General features: G+C 54.9%; 2 protein-coding genes across 16 annotated transcripts in view; both read left to right on the forward strand.

The window, feature by feature from the left end:
* SUN1 (Sad1 and UNC84 domain containing 1) overlaps nt 1-15,970 on the forward strand; it is a 53,451-nt gene extending 37,481 nt beyond the window's left edge. For all 15 annotated transcript variants that reach the window (XM_040455675.1, XM_040455676.1, XM_040455671.1 and 12 more), the window contains 9 exons: nt 1,251-1,337; nt 2,470-2,513; nt 4,168-4,303; nt 5,974-6,225; nt 6,674-6,758; nt 9,530-9,645; nt 11,976-12,143; nt 13,766-13,858; nt 14,277-15,970. In XM_040455675.1, coding sequence (XP_040311609.1) covers nt 1,251-1,337; nt 2,470-2,513; nt 4,168-4,303; nt 5,974-6,225; nt 6,674-6,758; nt 9,530-9,645; nt 11,976-12,143; nt 13,766-13,858; nt 14,277-14,390 — 1,095 coding nt within the window. In that variant the 3' untranslated portion in view covers nt 14,391-15,970. The remainder of the gene's footprint in view (nt 1-1,250; nt 1,338-2,469; nt 2,514-4,167; nt 4,304-5,973; nt 6,226-6,673; nt 6,759-9,529; nt 9,646-11,975; nt 12,144-13,765; nt 13,859-14,276) is intronic.
* A 1,765-nt stretch (nt 15,971-17,735) lies between these two features.
* Nucleotides 17,736-20,809, forward strand: part of GET4 (guided entry of tail-anchored proteins factor 4) — a 19,003-nt gene continuing 15,929 nt past the window's right edge. The window contains exon 1 of the mRNA XM_040455687.1: nt 17,736-17,972. Coding sequence (XP_040311621.1) covers nt 17,821-17,972 — 152 coding nt within the window. The 5' untranslated portion in view covers nt 17,736-17,820. The remainder of the gene's footprint in view (nt 17,973-20,809) is intronic.

Genomic DNA, 20,809 nt, shown 5'->3' on the forward strand with positions numbered 1-20,809 from the left:
GGCCCCAGCTTGTCCCCCAGCGTGTCTCCCACTTGCCCCCCGCTTGTCCCCAGCTTGTCCCCCGCTTGTCCCCAGCTTGTCCCCCAGCTTGCCATGCTTGGAGTGTTTGTACCTGCTCAAGGAGCATTGGCGTCCTTCATTGATTCCTTAGTCGTTGCTTATTTTTTGTTTTCTTGACTATAAAGTTGGGATGACTTCAGTCACGTCCCGCTGGCACAGTTATGACTGGTCTGTTCTTGTTGGCCAGGTGAGAACTTTGTAGATGGAAAGGGTGAATGAGAACTTGGCCCGTTTTTTGCAGACGGGACGGGGATAGTGGGAAGGGTTGAAGCGCGTCCGTCTCGAGGGAGATGCCGGTTTGAAAAACAAGATAGCTGGACTGGATCCGTGATGCACCACCTACAACAGTCCAGCTGTCCCCATGGGCAGAACGTTTGTGGGTGAGCAGAGTCCCATCAGGTAGCATGTGCTCCTAGCTGAGGCAGCCTGAAATACTGTCACCACCGCGGGGCGAGAGGACCGTGAAGTCCTTGATAAAACAGTGGCGAGCTCCTTTGCCTATGACTTAGTTCCTTCTCTTGTGGAGAAAAGAAATGGTAGCTAAAAACAACAAACCCACAAACAAACCCAAGAGTCCGTTTTAGTGTAGTACAAATGACCAAATTTTATGCATTCTGGGCTCATCTTATTAAACTTAGGTTATAAATTAGCATACGTACAGATTTCACGGGTTCATCTTACACCGTTTCCCGGTATTTACCTGTGTGCAGTGTGAACTGCAGTTTTCTGGGGTTCACCTGTGCTGGAAAACTCTTCTCATCTGATGCAACTGTCTGTCTCTCGTCTCTCGTGTTGTGAGCGCGGAGGAGAGCTCATCTGTGCAACACTTTGTCCCTTTCCTCCCGGCTGCGCTCCGCAGCCTGGTGGGGAAGTGCTCCCGCCAGGTCACGTGTGGCGCCTGGCTGTGTGTCGCACACTGGGAGCGGCTCACACGGCAGGGGCTGTCCGTGCAGTGTCCCCTGAGAGTCGCAAGGCGTCCACATGTTCGCTCGCATCTGGAGAAGTGGGACTGTGTTGAGCTCCGGGGTTTGGGGTGGGGTGAGGACGCTGAGGGACCCCAGGATGCCAGGCCGTGACCGGGCGCCCTCGAGTGTTTGGGGTTCTGTACAGAAACGACTGCCAGGTCTTGGCTGCTTGTTAACGCCCCTCTACCATGTGCTCACTCCTGTTCCTTTCCATTCCTTTCCAAGACTGACTCCGTGACCTTCCGCCGGGAGCACGAATCGCGAATCTCAAACCTAGAGGACGTTCTTGGAAAGCTGACAGAAAAATCCGAGGTTTGCGTTCTCGACCTTTCACTTGTGGCCCCAGCAGTGAGAGGACATCGGGGTCGGCCCCGGTTGTCCCACTCCTTAGCCTTTAAAGTGCCTCTTTTAGGGGGTTTGCTGTTGTCCTTTGTAAAACGGAAAAATCTTTCTCACTGTTGCCTCCCACCCCTGGTAGCTCCTTTTCATCGCGTTAGCGTGTCTGCCTCACGGACTCCGAGGTGTCTGAGGGGGCCCTGAGCTCAGGTGGCAGCGGGGGGACCGAGCTGTGGCCGGCTCTCCAGGTTCCAGGGCCCCTCTTTCTTCTCGATGTCCCACAGCCTCCCCCAGAGTGACTGTGTCTGACAGACCAGATTAATTTTCTGGTGGAAGAGCTGTTATTATCAGGTATTGGTGAAGGCAGAGGAGGGAGGCCAGGATGTTTGCAGTGATCTGAGCCAGCAACACCATGGGGCGCTCAGATTCAGGGTCAGCGGGCACCTTCGGACCCAGCGTGAGCCGTGGTGCAGCCCTGGGGGTCTTGGAGCAGCTGCCGTGTTCCTGCCCAGGGGAGCCAGGCGAGCTCAGGTCACCCGCTGACCAGGGTGTCTGTGGCACTGAGGAGAGGTGGGCAGCCGGAGAAGGAAGCGAGAGGGCAGGGACGGCCTTCGCTTCGCTCTGTGCCGGGAGGACGCCCCCCTCCGTTCGGTTACAGTTTGAAGAGGCGCAGTTCTCGACTCGCTGTGGTCTGGTTAGCTCCCGCGTCTCTGAACGGACCCTGTTCATCATCACATCTTTGTGTATTTGTCATTTCCTTAGCCTGCCACGTTCAGAAAAGACTTGCCAGAGGTGGTGGCAGTGTTCCACTCCTTGTCCTGGGTGCAGGTTACGGGAGCTGCTTGTTTGGAAAATCCATCAGGCTGTCCCATGTGACGGGCACCGCTCTCTGAATACACATCGTGTGTGTGTTAATAGTTTTCTTTGAAAAAATAAACATCCCTCCCCTGCCAGCTAGTGGGCAGGTCTGGGCTTTGAACTAAAGGGAAAACTCACAGATAAATATGTGTAGTTTCATATGGAAACACGTGGTTAATTGAGTGTCTGATCTATAAAATGCTAGTATGTAACTCTTGTATATAAACAGATTTTTTTCTCTCACTTTTAGGCCATCCAGAAGGAATTAGAACAGACCAAGCTGCGAACAGCTAGGTAGGATAATTTTGAATAAATTAAAATTTTGTCTTCTGTGTCTCCTTGTTGTGTGGGACAGAGTGGTCGTTGGCAGGACCCCGTGTGCACCTCTAGTTACTGCGCTTTGTGGGTGAACACATTCCCACGGCATCTTGGTGGGCGACCCTTGGCGGCACTGACGACAGAGAGGCTCCCTGCGGGGCCCCGGTAGGAGGTGGGCTTCTGGGCCTGGACGCGCACCGCCTCAGCTGCTTCTCCTGCGGGCCGCCCCTGGCCGTCCAGGACCGCCCTTTTGTAAGGGGCCTTCTCACATACAGGACGGGGGCGCTGTGCCACACCTCTGGGCTGTGTTTTGGCCGCCCAAACAGCCCTGTCCCCAAGCAGTTTCTGGGGGCATGCTGTTGGGGTCCTCACTGCCCCGGCCTTTTCTCTGGCACCTTTATCGGCTCCCCCGGATTCTTCTGGAAGTACGCCATTCCCTTCCCTTGATACGCTCGAAGCTGCACATCGTTTTCCACACCCTCCAATTTTATCCATGTGGGCCCTGTGCAACCCCCCCCCCATTTGTGTTTGTGACATGACACCTGTGCCCTTCTGTCCCTCCTGTCACTCCTGTGGCTCCGCACGGGGGACCAGACGATGAGTTCTAACTTTGCACCTTCCTGTCTCTGGCTCTTAGATCCCATATCACTATTTTAGACCCCATATATCCTTCCGTCAGGATGGATATGAGTGTTAACAGCACATCTTAATTCCATTTCAGAGCCTGTATTTCCACAAGAAGGTTTGTTGCTATGCCGATATGTGGATGCTAAAATGGTTTTCCCGGACTCTCCTGCCTGGAGACGTGTAGCGTTGGTGGCTTACCAACCACAGCTGCCTCTAAGCAAATACAATATCACAATGTTTTGCGTCATAATGTACAATTTCTACATAAAAATAGGAATTACTAAGACAAACTCTGAAGCCGTACGTTTTTCAGTTCAGTTACCTGTTCCATTAGCATGAAAATTTCATGTTCAACATTGTAATGGTTGTTGATAAATTTGTCTGATTTTAGATGTCTTTTTTATAGTTTTGAGGAGATAGATACAGGTTTTATTTTTATTATTTATTTATTTATTTATTTATTTATTATTCTTTTAACGTCTGTTTACTTTTGAGGGAGAGAGAGTGCCTGATGGCGAGCGGGGCAGGGGCAGAGGGGGAGGGAGACACAGAATCCGAAGCTGTGCTGACAGCTCAGAGCCCAACGTGGGGCTCGAACTCACGGACCGTGAGATCATGACCTGAGCTGAAGTCTGACCCTTAACTGAGCCACCCAGGCGCCCCTATTTATTTCTTTTAGAGATGTGGGTTTTAAGTACTAAGTAGTTTTGAGAGCTTTCTCCTGCTACTGACAGCCGCTGGGAGTAAGTAGCATGTGTTAGACATCTTACCTGAACACCAGGGCACGTTTGTGTGTTCATGTGTGCACTGCTGTGGAAGAAGGTCTCTTTGGGATTTGACTTGAAACTTCTAAGTTTCCATGTTAAGGTGGGACAGGTCGCTGTGTTTACAGTATTGACTTGTCTGTGGGGTTGTGGGTCCCTCCACGTGTTTATCGCACGCGTTTACTTTAAGCGTGTGCGACTGGGGACGCCTGACTTCCTTCCTCCTTCCGATTTCCCAGCGGGCTTGAGGAAGAGCCGCACCTCCTTTCCACGGTTAAGCAGCTGGAACTGGAGCTGGTTGATCTGAGATCAGAATTGTCCAGGTGGCAGCATTTGAAGACCAGTTGTGAGGAAGTCAGCACGATACACGGAAAGGCAAGTTGTAAAATGTTTTATCATAGAAAATAAAACACTATAGTTGAACTTTTATGTTCATGAACTTCAACTTTCTTTAGAACTTTTATTATATCTTAAGTTATTTACTTATGTACGTATTTATTTACTTTGAGAGAGCGTGCAGAGGAGGGGCAGAGAGGATCCCGGGCAGGCCCCATACAGTCAGACTGTGCAGTGCAGAGCCCGATGCAAGGCTTCATCCCACGAACCATGAATGAGATCACAGTCTGAGCTGAAGTCAAGAGTCAGACGCTTAACCGCATGAGTCACCCTACATCTGAAGTTTTAAACCTTTAAGATAGCGTTTAACATTTAACATAAAATAGTTAATATTCAGCTCTCCTGGAATTTCCTCTAGCACATTAGCACCTAGGTGTGCGTCTGTCCACACTTTGTGTGCAGATGGCCACGTGCCAATGTTGGTTTGGGGGCAGGCCATTTTGTACGTCTTTTCACCAGAGTAGATTCGCACGGCACTCTGACGCTTAGCTTCCTGTTGCCACATATCCCGGTGATGTTTCAGGCCCCAGTTTCTTTATGCAAAAGAGGAAATCCAGACATTTATGCTGCATGAAAATGGAAAAAGAAACATTTGAATGGCAAAAGCTATCGTAAGTCAGAGTCGGACAGTAGATTGGGAAAAAGTGTCTGCGATACAGTTGATGAAATCATCTCTGCTCTGCAAAGAGCTCCTGGCATTGGCCACAGCAAAGACAGTGGGGACGTGGGCAAAGCATGTGAGCGGGTCACTCGTTTCCACTCCTCGGGTTTGCAGACAAAAGTGAACACCTGTCCTTCGGCCTTCAAAGTGGCCGCGAGAGGGAGGACAGACCCACCCCCACCCCCCCAGCACTGACTCGGGGAGACGGCTTCCTTGTGGCTGGTGGGACTGGGTACCTCCACCCTCGTGGGGGAGATCTTGGGATATCAGCCAGTTTCACAGATGCATATTCCGAACCTGGCAGCAGCCCGCTTGGGGCCCCCGGCAGCAATGAGAGCGACAGGCAGATGGAACCGCGGAGGCCGTGAGGAGCCTTGCAGGGTTAGTGCTGGAGGGCTCGCAGGGCTGGAGGCCGTGGCACATCTGTGGCCTGTGAACGAGGGCCGCCGTTCACGCGGGAGCAGGGTGTCCCTTGTGCGGAGCGCTGCGGAGCTGTGCGAGGGGCCAGGTGGGCCTCCCGGCCTTGCTGTGGGACTCTGTGCTTGCTCCTGTGCATCCGTCCGTGCCGCATCCGTCACAGAGCCAGGGCGGGTAGAGCGAGAGCACAGGGGCATTTCTGGCACATGGAAAGTCACACGTATGTTGTTTACGTGACTGCTTCCTTACCGCACCGAGTTTGCAGAGCGGGGGCTCCTTCCTCTGTGCACCTGACCCATGAGTCACTCCCCCAGTGAGTGCCTGCTGAGGGGCGCGTGCAGGGCGACCACGTTGGAGGAGCCTCCCTTCCCTCGGCCCTCCTATAACGTATTCCAACGCTTTTGGAGAGCTCCTCGAGTTTAACGTGAAGGGAGAAAGTTGTCACAGTTACATTATGGGTTTTGGAGAAGGTTTGTGGTCCTTGCGAGGTGTTAAGGTGACAGAAATGAAGCTTTTAGATGGTTTGGTTAAAACAGCAAGTTCACGTTCTGCTTACTAATGATTTTACTAGGTGGACGCCCAAGTCAGAGAAACTATCAAGCTCATGTTCTCCGATGAGCAAGGCGGTTCTCTGGAATGGCTGCTACAGAAACTTTCTTCCCGGCTCGTCAGCAAGGGTGATTTGCAGGGTTTGTTGCGGGATTTGGAGCTGCAGGTGCTGGAGAGCGTCACCCGCCACACTTCTGTGACACAGCAGGTCTCCGGCCCTGAGACCGCACCGTCTGCTGCGAATGAGGCCGGGGCTTCTGGGATAACGGAAGCGGTAAGTAGGCAATGGGAAATGTTTGAGGCGTGTATCGTGACGGAACCGATGACCTGGTTACCGAGCTGGCAGATCCTGAGGTCTTACCCGACGAGGGTCCCCCAGGGATGTGGTTGTGGTCTCAGAGGTGCTTGGCGCCGTGTGGGGTGCGGAGAGGGTGCCAGCTCGGCGGGCTGTGGCTGCTCTCGATGCCGGTCAGCCGCTGCCTGGGGGCCTGGTCTCTGGAGCAGTGACCGTTGTGGCTGCGTGTGAGCCCCGGGTCAAGGGTGGTGCCGTCCCACCTCCACGTGGCGGCCCTGTGGTCTGGCGCAGGGCCGACACTCCCCGTGCCTGTGAATTCTGCTACAGTTAACTGAAGATGCCTTTCTAGTAAGACATCGGGCCTTCATTTCTCTATCGACACCTGAGCCTTGTTTGGCCCCCACTAATGCACGTTGCCTCCGTCCAGCAAGCGCGTGTCCTTGTGAACAACGCCCTGAAGCTGTATTCCCAAGATAAGACCGGGATGGTGGACTTCGCCCTGGAGTCTGGTGGTGAGTAGACTGAACACGGTGGTCACCTGCTGGCGGCCTTGCAGACGCGACCGCTGCTACCTGCCCCGATTCCATGTGGCCCCGAACCTGCTAGAACTAGGTAGTCCCCGGTGCTCTTGATTTAGCGTGTGGTCAGGTTCTCCCACAGAAGGCCGGTGTTTATGCTCACACGTCCATGGGCGTGAGCCCGTGTAACTGTGGGCATCAGCCAAGTCCCAATTTGGGGGCATTTGAGTAGCTTTTAGATTTTTCTAGCTACATCAGAGTTTACTGCCACAGAAATATTGCTTAAGTATTTACGATCTTTTGCGTTGTAAGGTGTGTTTTTTTTAAGTAATGAAGTACAGTAATTGATACCAGAAAAGTGGTTTTTAAACGGTTTCCGAGAGCACTCGATAACATGAACACGTGTTGTTTAGGTGTCCAGTGAGCTCTGTTTAAATGCCTGCTGCGTGTGAGGACTGTTCTGGGTCCCGGCCCTATGGGAGCTGTCACTCTGTAGGGGACACAGATGACAGACAGGAAGTAGCCAGTGGTACCTGTCCGTGAAAACGGCTGCTGAATACGTAGAGCGATGGGGATGCTGTTCTGGTTCCGCAAAGACATCAAGGAGAAACTTGTGGTCCATTAAGTCGGGGAGGTGCTGCGTGCCCGCGTGCCCAGGCTCAGGGCCCAGGTGTATTTGGAGGAACAGAATTGCGGTTTAGTGGGGCGCCCGGTGGCCCCCAGTTGGTAGATCGTGGGACTCTTGATCTCCAGGTCATGAGTTCAAGCCCTGCGTTGGGCTTCATGCTTCGTGAGGCCTACTTTAAAAAGTGACATTAAATTAAAAAAATTAACAAAGAATTTAAGAGGATTGTGGTTTGGTGAAGTGGTTCGCACGCTTCCCGTCACCTGCCTCCTCGGGGACGTTCGGGACAGCGCCTGGATCAAACACAGAGTGTCTCTGTGAAGAAATGGGCCTATGTCCATGCCACACGAGACAGGTCGAGACTCCAGGTGACAGACATGATGTCTGTTCGGGGAAGGTTTGGCCACCATGTGTGTAAGAGAATATCTTAGTTTTCTGAGTTTTTAAAATGTAGGAATTGCAGACCAAGGGTTAGCAGACCAACATTTTCTCTTAGGAGGTTCTTTTTTAGAGCGAGGGTGTGCGCGTGTGGTCTGGGACAGAGGGAGAGAGAGAGAATCTTCAACAGGCTTCACACCCACACGGAGCCCGACACGGGGCTCAATCCCATCACCCTGGGACACTCAACCGACTGCGCCACCCAGGTGCCTGAAACAGAAGGTCTTGCCACGCGGTAGCCAGTGCAAGCGTCGGGGAGCCTTGCACGGCAGCAGGGACACGGTTTACCCTAACCCAGCCCGTGAGGAAACCCGAGCGCCGCCCCTGGTCAGGAGCCTGGTCCCCGCTGGCCCCACTGCAGCCGCGGCCGTGACGCCGGCCGTCTGTGTCTCTGCAGCGGCGCCGCGTGCTGGCCTGGAGCCTCTGTTGCCAGCAAAGTCCTCCACGTTCTTCTGATGCTGAATGGGAGTCAGGAAGGCCGTCGACTCTTCTGTGTGTGTATTTTGTTGAGAATGACTGTTCTAGAATATCGTGATAAACACGTTTTTGAAATTCAGTGATTTATGAAGAAACTGTTTGCAATTCTGAGACATCAAATGCTCTTCTAGCCATTCGGCTGGGTCATTGTTTTCTTAGAAGCATAACTAATCCTTACAGATTTGTATGTCATTAATTTGGAATTTGGGCAGTTGTGATGAGGTTGAACGGAAGGTTCTGTCACTACGCAAGGCATTTGTCGACTCTGTTTTTTACAGTGTCTGTACTTAAGGACGCTTTTTGTTTTCAGTGAGAATAGGATGTTTAAAGACACAATACAAAGGTTGAGAAATTCAAGTCTGTTGATCAGTGAGGTCAGAATCACTTTCTCTTCTTGTTTGAGTTCCCAGCGCCCAGGTCTGCCCCCCACAGTCAGGGGAAGTGCCCGCATGTGCGCGCTTGTGCAGGTGTCCTGAGGGGTTTGATGGACAGCCACACTCGGGAGCCACGGCCTCTTAGAATACGAGCTTGTATTTGCATTTGTATGACGTTTTAATTTGTTGTTCCCCACGCCAGCTCACGTGCCTTGCCACCAGCATCCTGTCTGCCCTGTTTCCTGTTGAGGGGCAAACTGGACCTTTTCTTTTTTTTTTTTAACACTTCTTTTTAATGGAGATACAATTCACATAAGCTAAGCTTCACCCTTTGAAAAGCATCTGATGTGGCGGGTTCATGGTCACTGTGTCGTGCAGCCGTCTCGCTCCAGAATATTTGTGTTACTCCAAGGAGACCCCTGGACCTGGTAGCACACGCCCCCCCCCCCCCCCCCCCCCCCCCCGCCGTTCCCTGAGCAGCTGCTGATCGAGCATGTCCCGTCGCTGTGGCCTGTCCACAGTAGGCCCTCTGAGAGCAGACGCACCTGTGCACCTGTCAGGCAGCTCTGGTGCCTGTCGATTTGTCATTTATTTAGAAAGAGGAACAAAAGCTCGTTGAGAGTTGCCGTAGTGCAGACAGGGGGGGCTTCCCTTGTGTCCTGAAGCGGCTGCAGTCTCTGAATGCCCGGCTTGGCAGAAGAGTGAGCGAGCCTGGGGCCCATCATAGAGTAGACGGTTCCCTGTGGACACAGAGACCTGCACGTGAGCCCCCGCGGTGGGGACGGGCCCCCCGTGACCGCTTTCCCGGCGGCCGGTGCAGACACCCAGGCAGCTCCGACCTCTGCTTTCAGGTGGAAGCATCCTGAGCACTCGCTGCTCGGAGACGTATGAGACCAAGACCGCACTGATCAGCCTCTTCGGGATCCCGCTCTGGTACTTCTCCCAGTCCCCCCGCGTCGTGATCCAGGTGAGCCGGCCGGCCCGGGGTCTGCGCACAGCCCCCAGCACCACCCCGATACCTCCGATCCCCTCGCTGTGCTCGTGTGCCCTCGTCTGCGAGTCTGTCCCCGCAGTCCCCGCAGAGGCGATGCTCCGCTGTGGCCATGCTCACGGCCGAGGACCTTCTCTCGTGAGACAAGCTCGCGCTGTCTCGCTCTTTAAAGAGGCAGAGCAGGTGGACACGGTCGCACCTCAAGGAAGGTGCCTCCGCGGGACTGAGCCCCGGGGGCCTGGGGGGCCCGTGCTCACACAGCATTTGCGGCTGCCTCTGTCTGGGGTGTCCGCGGGCTGCCCTCAGCACACGCTGCTGCTCCGCGCCCTTTTTACACGGTCTGTCCCAAAGACTCAGGGGAGGAATTTCAACTGTATGTTGGTTTCCCTTCAGTTCTGAAATGCTGCCTTGTGTTAATGACAGTTTTGAAGAAAGGTCAAACGATTCCTTTTGTGGGAACTGTGCACAGGATAGCTGTCTTTCACTTGGAAACACATCCAGTCTTAGAGAATTCGTGAATTACTGTGAATGTTTAAGTATCGGTAAACTTAACATTTCGGAGCTCGGGTGCTGTCCTGGTAGCCTGGCTGTGGTCTGGTGCGCGGGACCGGCTTCCCTTCAGTCCTGAGCGCGTGTCGGGCGGGGTGCCCATCGCTGCGGGCGGGTGGACCCCACGGCGGGTGCGCACCCCCAGGCGCGGGGTGGACGGCCGCGTGCCCCTGCACCGGTTTGTGGGTGCTCCCGGGACCCCGGCAGGTGCTGCCTTGGCTGCAGGGTGGGGCCGTTTGCCATCATAACAGTTCAGAGGTCTTGATGTTCCTGTCGTCCCCCCGGTACCACACTGGCCCACGGCAGTCGTGCCTGCTCCGCCGACTGGATCGGTGGCACTCTGTGTTAGGCGTGCGTGAGGAAGGGACTGCTCTGTGAGGAGCACCCACACGGGAACCTGGACGGGGAGGCTGCACGTGAGGCACTGGTGCCTGCAGACACAGGACCGGCTCCTACCTCCACAACCAAGGCAGGGCAGCTGAGAGAGTGTCCCCCAGCCCCCCAGGGCTCAGGCCCAGACCTTCTTGTAGAGGGCACAGCCAGGGCTCACTGAATGGTGCCACCCTCCAGGATGCTGGGGAAGCTGTTCCCAGTGAGGGCACCCTCCGTGCACAGAGCTTAACCCTTGAGGTCCCAGTCCATTTGCACAGGGCAGGTACAGAGGATACATAAATCAGGAACGAGGGATCAACCAAAACTGAGTACAGGCGTGAGCAAATACACAGGTGTCGCTGTGTCTATCCCTTCCCCTCCTGCTCCAGCTCACGAGCAGCTGCCTGCCGGGGACCCTGCCTCGTTCACTTGGTGCTTTCTGGCCAGCACAGTGCATGCACCAGGCCCCCCGTCACAGGCATGGTGGCTTCTCTCACAAAAATATCCCTACGCCTGTGTCGTTTTGTGTTTTGCCAGTGTATCTTAGGGACAGCAGAGGGTAGCTGGGTCAGAGGGTAGATGCCGGGACGGGCTCTGCTGGATAGCGCCAGGTTACGGAGGGGCACGTTCTAACCGGCGTGTGTTAGAGTCAACGCTGCCCCCGGTTCAACGACAGACACCGTCAAACCCGTGCGTTATTGTTGATCCTTTCGGTGAAAAAGGGTAACCACCTGTCGTTTGAATTTGTATTTCTATTGTTAGTACGTAGCATGCAGCATCTTTTCGTATGTTTGAGGACCATTTAAATTTACTTTTAAAAAATGAGTTTGTCTTGTCTATTTTCGTTTAAGGCGCCGGTTACCTTAACTTTTATGAAACTCATTAACGTACTGGAGATCGTCACCCTCTGGAGTTTAAGTTGCGAAGGCCTTTCCGCATTTTGTCTTTTGATCTTGCTTATGATGGCTGTTTACCGTGTAGAAGTTTGCTTATTACTACGTCGGTATTACTAGTATCTTGTCGTTGCTGTGTGTTAAGTTTCAGATTGTCAGATACGTTCTTCAGGGCTCGTTCAACCTGCAGTTGACCCTCAACGACAGGTTTGAGCTGTGCGGGTCCGCTTCTGCACTGTCCTCCCCGTCATGAGCTCTGTGGTGCTGCTTCTCTCTAGTTTATTTCATTGTAAGGGTGCAGTGTATCACCCATGCAGAAGGTGTGTGATGCCCATGCAGCAAGCCCTCTGGCTGCCTGTAGGCTGTCAGTAGAGGTGCTGGGGAGCCAGAGATTATTCGTGGGGTCTTCACCATGCAGGCAGCTAGTACCCCGGCCCCCGTGCCGTTCTAGGGTCACGTGTGTTAAGTTTTCGGTTTTTGCCTTTTCCCTAGCCTGACATCTATCCAGGCAACTGCTGGGCATTCAGGGGCTCCCAGGGGTACCTCGTGGTGAGGCTGTCCATGGAGATCCACCCGACCACCTTCACTCTGGAGCACATACCAAAGACGCTGTCGCCCACGGGCAACATCACCAGCGCCCCCAAGGACTTCGCGGTCTATGTGAGTGAGCCTCGTCCCGGCTCTCCCCTCCCTTCAGTTCCAGAACCTCCCTCAGATGAGCCCAGAAAAGGCTGTCGACACAAGTCTGTGTCACCGGCCCCTGTCCCCCCATCCGTGCTCTGAGCCGGTTACGTGCGGAGGGAGACGGTCCAGTCTATCTCAGGGAGGCCAGCGGGCGTGGACTGTGCTCGCTGCACCCCCGCTCTGTGGGAGTGCTGCCCCCGGGACCAGTCCCTCCGACCCGGAGAGTTCTGTGTCTAGAGAACGTTTGCCCATTCGGCCATAAAGGCAGGCGTGACAACTATACGCTGCTGAACTTACAGAAAACTCCCAAACACGAAAGTTGGAGAAAGAGCCCCCAGAATCCCAGCACCCAGAGAACTCATTGTTCATATCCTGGCGTTTTCTGCTCTGTCCACTTTTTTCCCTGTAAAAGATACAGCCGAGACGGCACAGTTTGTGTTTTATGATGGTGATAAACGCTTCGTACGCACCTTTAAATACATGAAACACCGTCACGTAGCGAGGCGCTCGCGTACCTTTCCACTTCTCCCGCTGTCGCCGCAGCTTCTGTGTTGGGGGCCGGCGGCCGTACCCGCGGTCGCCTCCCCCCCCCCCCCCCCCCCCCGTAGACTGGACACTCACAGTGGCACCACCGTGTACCTCGTGGCGGGGGGCGGAAGGGGGGCGTGAGCGTGCCCTGGCCAGTGCTTCTCCTCACTGAGCCCTCTGGTCCTAACCTCCACTAGCCTGGCCGGTAAAAACGGCCTACTTGGTCTACGTTTCTGTGTTTCACACGCATGTTTCCTCTTTTGTAGGTTCATTTTGTTTTTATTCATTTATCTTCCGGGAGTCTTAGTTTCCTTAAGCACCTCTGAGCTTTTTCCACATAGAAACGCCTGTCACGCGTCCCTCTTACAGACATGCTTCCCAGTGTGCGTCCTGATGCTGCACGTAGTCCCCTCTGCTCGTCCTCTGTCACTGCTTCCACGCTTCGCACGGAAGTCCCTTCCCGCTCTGACCCACTCTGACAGTCGCCTGTACTTCCCACTGGCTGCTTCCTTGATGCGCCAAAATACAAACCAAAGTCACCCCTCAGCCACGTTAAGCGTGCGGTTTGCCGGATTCGGCGCGTTCACGAGGCTGTGCCGCTGCCGCGCCACCCTCACGGAACTTCGCCTTCCCAAACCGAGCCTCCGTCCCTGTTCCACACTAGCTCCTGGCGCCCCGTCTGCCCTCCTGCGAGTCGGCCTCCTGCGGCTTCACAGCCTGCTGAGCCGCCGTCCTTTCCCCGGGCTCATCCGATGCCCTGGGGCTCCGCTGTGGCGTGTGGAGCGCCGCGGCCCGGGCGGTCACAGAGGGGTGCCTGCGGTCAGTCCCTCCTCTCTTGCTAGCTTGCCGGTTCCAGCTGTGCTTTTCCCTGTCCACGTCTGAGAGGAACAGTACCTCCCTCGGGGGCCTGTCGTGAGCTGTGTGGTTGTGGAATGCCCAGCATTTACCAGGTCTTCTGGAGAAGACCTTATTCCTGCTTTAATCTTCCCAGATTGTGTAGAAGGAGAGCAGTCTTCGTTAACGCAGTGTCGTTTTTCCATTTGTTAACGACTGTGTGGCTTTGGTCTCAGGGACTAGAAAACGAACACCAGGAGGAAGGACGGCTCCTGGGACGGTTTACATATGATCAAGACGGGGAGTCCCTCCAGATGTTCCACGCGCCGGTAAGCACTTGCGCGGCTCGGCCTGGCCCGTAGCTTCCCGAGGCCTGACGCGCACTCCGCCTGCTCTCGGCTCAGCAGGACCCCCCGCTGGCCTCAGCAAAGCTGCCCGGTGGGGTCCGTGGGCATCAGCCTGAGCGAGTGACCCTGAGCCTCCTGACTTTTCCCAGAGGAGCCTTCTTAGCGTATATGTGGTTCCACGTGCATGTGTCCCGTTGCCGGAAGCCGAAAGTAAATCTGGGGCCCGCTAGGAGTCCGTTTCTACCTGAGCTACGTGTCCTAGGATACGTGACTTAGTTCATACTGAGAACTTAATCCTCCAGCTTGACCGCTTACTCTCAAGTATCATGGTCGGGAAAGTGATCAGGCCTGGGGTGTTCATGTGGATAATCGTGATTTCCTCCCCACCTTGTGATTCCAGAAAAGACCCGAGAGAGCTTTCCAAATAGTGGAACTTCGGATTTTCTCTAACTGGGGCCATCCGGAATACACGTGTCTTTATCGGTTCAGAGTCCACGGAGAACCCATCAAGTAAAGATCCTGCTGTCAGTTCTTGTACATCTTGTATATACTGGGACAGCCTGACACACTGGAACCCTTTGTGAACCAGGGCACATGGAGTAACAGGATACTGTCACCCCTAAATAAACGCCACCGACTGCCACTGGGAGTGGACGCCCTGCTTGCTCTTCTGTCCACAGAAAACGCTGCATGTCGAATGCGTAGTTTCACCGAGGTCTGCCAGCAACAGCCGATCTCTGTGGAGATTCCTTTGAATGTGTGGGTCACAAAGACACATGTGTTGTTTTGGGGATTTGTTTTTGAACATGAAGCTCTTGATACTTGTATTTTCTTGACATCAGGAACAAAGCAAATTAAAAGGTCGAAGTGTGTGAAGCTTTGATATTTAGCCTTTCACTGGCCCTTCTCAAGGACTTTCGGGGGCAGATCGATTTCATGTGTTCGATCCCGCACACGTTTCTTTCAGGGAAAAACCGCGTCACCAAGTTTCGGTTGTGAACTCCTTTTTTCCAGGGTAGGATTTTTCCCTTTATCCCGCACCAGGTGGGGAAATTCCTGCAATGTGTATTTCTGCTTAGTCTGTTTTACTGTGGGCTGAAGGGGGGTCTCACATGAAAGGGGGCGGTCTGGATCTAAATGGACACATCAGTCGAGCTCTCAGGTCTCAAGGAGGCTCATCCCCCCCCGGGGGCCGTCCCCGAGTCTGCGCAGTGTCCGAGGGAGCCGGGACACCCAGGCTTGTGGGTGTCGTCTGCGTCTGTTTTGAATTTTGCTGCAGAGTTGAACACTAACCTGCTCCCTGTCTTTCCGAGTCTGAAATTTTTCCTCCACTGACGGTTATCCAAGGGGATTGTTCAGGGTCGCAAATTCTTGAAACCATTACATTTTGTGGTTATACTTTTTCTCACAGTGGCACTTTCTTCCCGCCTCTAGCTGGGATTTGCCTCTTACTATGGCTGTCGGCCGTTCTCAGTTCCTTGAGACTCATTGTTTATAGTTAATATTTAATATTTAGACTATTTTACTGAGCAGACTTTATAAATGAGATATCTGCAAGGCACTTAAAGTGTTACAGATGTTTTAAAAATTATTGAAGTTTTATTGGTTAAGACCGTTCTTTTGGTGTTCTCATAAATACTGTATTTTCAGAAAAAGTAAATGATGGTGCTGACTGGTTTTCTGAAGAGTTTTATGTATATTGCACAACAGTCCTCAGATACATAAAAACTACACAAAGTAGCATTTTTTTCACTCTTCTTAGAATTGGGACTAACTAATGCCTATGCAGTTAAGTCAGATAAAATGTATACAGATGTTTCATATATTACGGGATAAATCTATAAATCAAAATTTCCTATATAAAACTAAATTTGGGAGTTGGGTGGAAGTATTTTGAATATTTATTTTTAAAGATGCAAGACAGGACTTTGTGCGCGGTATTTTTGTAAATGCTTTTCAAAACACTTGTCTTTGGTAGTGCTGCTTTTGCTGCCACCAAATTGATAAGATGCTATCGAAATGTTTAAATAAAGAGTTTAAATTTTTAAAAGCGCATGTGATGTTTCGAATGCATAATAAATGGTGTCTTTTCTCCGTTTGCTCTGTTCCTGCCCGCGGGGTGTGGGGCGATGACGCTTGCGAGTTCTAGAGACGGCCCCTTGGGAAAACGAGGTGAGCTGCAGAGAGGGTTGCCGGACATGGAGAAAATCGGGAAAAAGAGGAGGTGGATCTCCTCCAAGGAACATCTGCGTCATCAGGGCACCTGCTGCCAAAGATGGGTTTGGGACGGGGGTTCATTTGTAAGTCTGACCCGGGATTGGTTCATTCAGTCAACACCTCCTGAATGCCTACTGCGTGCGTGAGGCCCTGGGCTGAGGATCCCTAGTGAGCCAGGACAGAGCGCCTCTTCGGCAAGAGCTGAAGCGGCGGGAGGAAGCAGCACAGCACCCCGGTGGCGGGGCGTGGTGGCGGGGCGTGAGGCCTCCGCCCGGAAGGGACCCTGGAGGCCAGGACCCCCAGGGGAAGGCTGCACCTGCGTCTCCCTGTCGGTTTTCGGGTTCCCACTCTGTTTTTGACCTTCTGGAGACACCGTGCCCACTAGCAAAAATAGGTGTATACTTCGCTGTTGTTTACAGGAGACAAATGACCGCGTACTCCACTTAACAGCGCTGTGCCTCCCTTTTTTCCATTGTGAAAAATACCTGGAGATCTGTCACAAAGGAACTTTAAACAAAATAGCAATACCATTGGGGATTTAATGGTTACTGATCTACCGACCTTTGTTTGCATCATCTATACGAACAATAGGTTACAAACAAGGACTCTGTAATCAACATCCTCCGGGGTCTGATGTTGGCTGACACTGAAATCCAACTGGGCTGCAGTTGTGCCCCCCCCCCCAGTCCCTGTCCCCATCCCCGTCCCCAGAACCCATCCCCTGTCCCATCCTTTTCCCTGTCCCCAGAACCCATCCACTGTCCCCAGCCTCCATCTGTGTCCTCATCTCCTGCTCCCATCCTTGTCCCTGTCCCCATAACCCATCCTCTGTCCCCAGCCTCCATCTGTGTCCCCATCTCTGTCACCATCACCCATCCTCTCTCCCCATCCCCTGTCCCATTCTTGTCCCTGTTCCCAGAAGCCATCCACTGTCCTCATCCCATCTCCATCCCCTGTCCCATCCTTGTCCCTGTCCCCATAACCCATCCTGTGTCCCCAGCCTCTATCTGTGTCCCCATCCCTGTCCCCAAAACCCACCCTCTCCCCATCCCGGTCCACAGCCGCCGTATGTGTCCTCGTCCCCTGCCCCCATCCCTGTCCTGTCCTTGTCCCCATCTCCCACCAGACTTGCAGCTCTGTGTTAACAGGTGCTTCTGCGTCCAAGCGAGCCGGCGACTCGAGCGATGACGTGTCGTCTCCACTTCGACCTCTTTTTGGTCCCAAACCCGGGCCACATCAGGACCCTCACCTCCCCTGTACCCGCGCCCGAAAGCGTGAAAACACAGCTTTTATTTAGGAATCTTTGCGTCCCAACGATGGTGGAAATGCCGCTTGTTTCACCTCAGGCCGCCCTCCCCAGCCCCGCGCCGCTCAGCCTCAGTTTCTCCCCCGCAGCGCCCCAGAACCCGGTCGTCACGTGCCGCCGCCATTGTGGCGTCAGCCAGCGAGCCGCGGTCACGTGCGCGCCGCCTCCACCCCGCCCAGCGGCCACGCGTCCGCCCTCCGCAGACTCCGCGACCCCGCCCCGAGGTCACGTGGCCGTCCGCCGCTGGCTCCACGGCCCCGCCCCGCAACCACGTGGTCGCCCGCCGGCGCGCCCGCCTCCAGCTGCGCGCGGCTCCTCGCGGGCCACCGTAGAGGGCGTCGGACGGCCGCCGGGACGGAAGCCGAGAGGCGCTGCCGACCGCGCCTGCGACAGCGTCAGCCCTTCGCGGAGCGCCGGCCCGATGGCGGCGGCGGCGATGGCCGAGCAGGAGAGTGCCCGGAACGGCGCCCGGAATCGCGGCGGTGTCCAGCGCGTGGAGGGCAAGTTGCGCGCCAGCGTCGAGAAGGGTGACTACTACGAGGCGCACCAGATGTACCGGACCCTGTTCTTCAGGTAGCCGCTGCGCCGCGGCCGCCGCCTTCCAGGGCTTTCCGCCGAGCCTGGCGCCCCGCCCCCGGCCGCCTTCCATTGGCCGCGCCTCGCCGCCCCGCGCCCCCATTGGCCCGCGCCGCTGCCTGTCGCCGCGGCGGTCGGAGCAGGCGGGCGGCCGGGAGGCGGAGGACTGAGGACGCCGAGCCCGGCCTCCCCCGTGCCCCGGCCCAGCTCCCCGCCAGCCGGGCCTCCCCCAGTCCCGGCCCGGCCGCCCCATGCCTGGCCCGACACATTCCACTCTCCGGGCCCCTGGCCGGCCTCGCCCAGCCACGGCCACCCCGGGACCGAGCCTCGGGGTCTGCGTCCCCCGGCGGTCCGGTCGTCCGGGTTAAGCGTGTTTCTGCCCCGGGGCTCCTGCGCCGCGCACTGGGCCAGCCGTGCCCGCGAGCCCGGCGCTGCGCCTGCACCTGCGCGGCCGGCAGCCCCGGCGCCACGGTGAGTGTCCCAGGCGCTGAGCTGCGGGGCGCGGGGGCGCTCAGGGCTCGCGACGCATGCAAGCTGGCCCGCTGCGGGTTGCGGGCGATAAAATGTGCTTTTCCGGTGCGGCCCTGGAGCGTTGGCGAGTGTCGCGTGGCCTGCGTTAATTTTCTTTCGGTAGTTGCGCTGTAACACGTCCGCTGCTGTGATTTCTGGGTGGTTCTTGGCACATTCCGGTAAGTTCTGCCGCTTCTCTACGGTTCAGGCCAGAACACAATGGGCCGTTCGTTGCGAGTCGGATAGGCCTTAAAGACCATTTTATAGGTGGTTAAAGCTGTTTTGTGGCCTGCTTTTTCTTTCCCAACTGCCACAGAGTCGGGCCTGTTCACCATTTCGGCCTAGGTTTTTTAATTTTCTTTAAATAACCAGTTGGATCGAGGTCTTGGGGACTCACAGGTGCTCTGAGTGCGGCTCGTCACGTCCCAGACGACGGTGGGCTCTGTTGGCTTAGAGGACCAGGTAGGAGTGAGTTGGTTGTGGTTCAGGGAATCAGCCAAAGACTTGAGTAGGCTAGGCATTGAAGTTTGCAACATGAAGCCTTCCGCCTGGCCGCTTGGCAATCAGATATCCATGTGGCCTGGAGATCTGCCCCGGTGCTCGCTGTTCTCCGGGATTTGTATGTAAATATTTGCCCCAGTGATTAATCAGCGAAACTGGATCTTCCCGAAAATGAACAGTGTTTCTCGTTTTGAGACACTTCTGCCCGTGTGGGGAAAGGAGGTGTTGATCAGCTATAAAGAGGCAAGTGTCTCTGCACAGGGTGTGTGTCTGGAGTGGCCGGGGGTGGTGACGGAAAGCATGCTCTCTGCCAGCACAGCCTTGACCTACTTCGAATTCCACCTCTGCTCTGTGACCAGTGACCCACGACATCTTGCTGAACCTGTCTCAGCCTCGGCTTGGTCGTGGGGCAGTGGGGTGTACCTTCACCTCTTGGTAGTTGGGAAAAGTAAATGATCTGCCGTTGGCCTCCCTGGGGACGAAGTCGGTGGTGGCATTTGTGGCGTCCACAAGGTCTGAGTGAAACAACCGGGAGCTGTCCTTGTCTCCCAGGGTACCGTCCGTGCGGATCTGTTCAGAACCCTCCTCCTGGGTGCGTGGCTCTGGGAGAAGTCAGGTTCACTGAGTTACATTAGGTTTTTGGTCTTTGTGTAAGTAAATACACGTTTGTCTAAGAGTTTACGTAGAACACGCACTCTGATGAGTTTTGGCATGTGCTCGCACGAAACCGTCAGCAGTCAGGATACTAAGAGTTTCCGTCACTGCCTAAGTTTTCTCATCTGTACCCCTCGCCCCCAGGCAACCCCTGATCTCTGCATCACGGTCACGGTAGATGGATTCGCATTTTCTAGAATGTGACGCGAGTGGAGTCATATCCTCTTTTTGTCTTTTTCGGGTCCACGCAGCATGATCATTCAGGATTTACCCCCGTGCGTAGCGTTAATTCATTTCTGTGGCCAAGTGGTGTTCTGTAGTGCGGATGGACCACAGCTTGGCACCCGTTCACCTGTCAGAGACTTTCACAAATTACACTTGTAATTGTCGTACTTCAGGGCAGCTGAAGGAGAAAGGAGCCCGGAATCGGGCAGTCGGGTGGGTCGGGCTTACTTGGTGCGCGTCCCTTAGGCGTGGACCGTGGCAGCTGGACGCTCTGCCCCCTCTCCGCCCCACCCCGCCCCCCTGGGGTGCCAGCAGGTGGCCACTTAGTGTCTTCAGAGCTCCTCTGGGACTAGGAGGGGGTCTCTTTTCCAGGCCTGTTGGGTTATGGGTACTCAGTAGTTCTCTAGCCCCCCACTTCTGGCCTCCCTTGGCCCAGTGCCTCCACTGTCACCTCCCGGGGGGGCCCCTCTGCATCCAGCCTGCGTCCCTCTGATTTCACCAAAATCCGTCTTCCTTCCCAGGGGCCTTCTGACATTTGTGTCACTGTTTTGCCTCCCAAATCAAATGAAAATTTTCAAAAGAAAAACTTAAAACACGTGTTCTCTGCAACCTCCAAGCAAATAAGGAACTTTTCCTAAAGGAGGGGGCCGTGCCAGGGGGTTCCAGGGGGTTCCGGTCGTGTTCTCGGGGTGACCCTGCGGTGATGCTGAGCCCTCCTGAGCTCCACAGCATGGGGTGCTGTTAGCTGACACCTGACATGCCTCTCTCTGACCCCACAATTTCTATTGGTAGTATTAACGTTTTTGTTACGTTCTGCTTGCTTCTTTTAATAAAAAGCTGGGTGGGGCGCCCGCCCCCCGCCCCCGCCCCCGCCCCAATCACGTGCGGGCCAGGTGCAGGTGCGGGTGGGGCCTACACATGTGTGCTGGCGTCAGGGCCACGGG

This window comes from Herpailurus yagouaroundi, unplaced genomic scaffold (assembly GCF_014898765.1).
Source record: "Herpailurus yagouaroundi ecotype Mexico unplaced genomic scaffold, PumYag 216, whole genome shotgun sequence".
In the NCBI taxonomy this organism is placed as follows: Eukaryota; Metazoa; Chordata; class Mammalia; order Carnivora; family Felidae; genus Herpailurus; species Herpailurus yagouaroundi.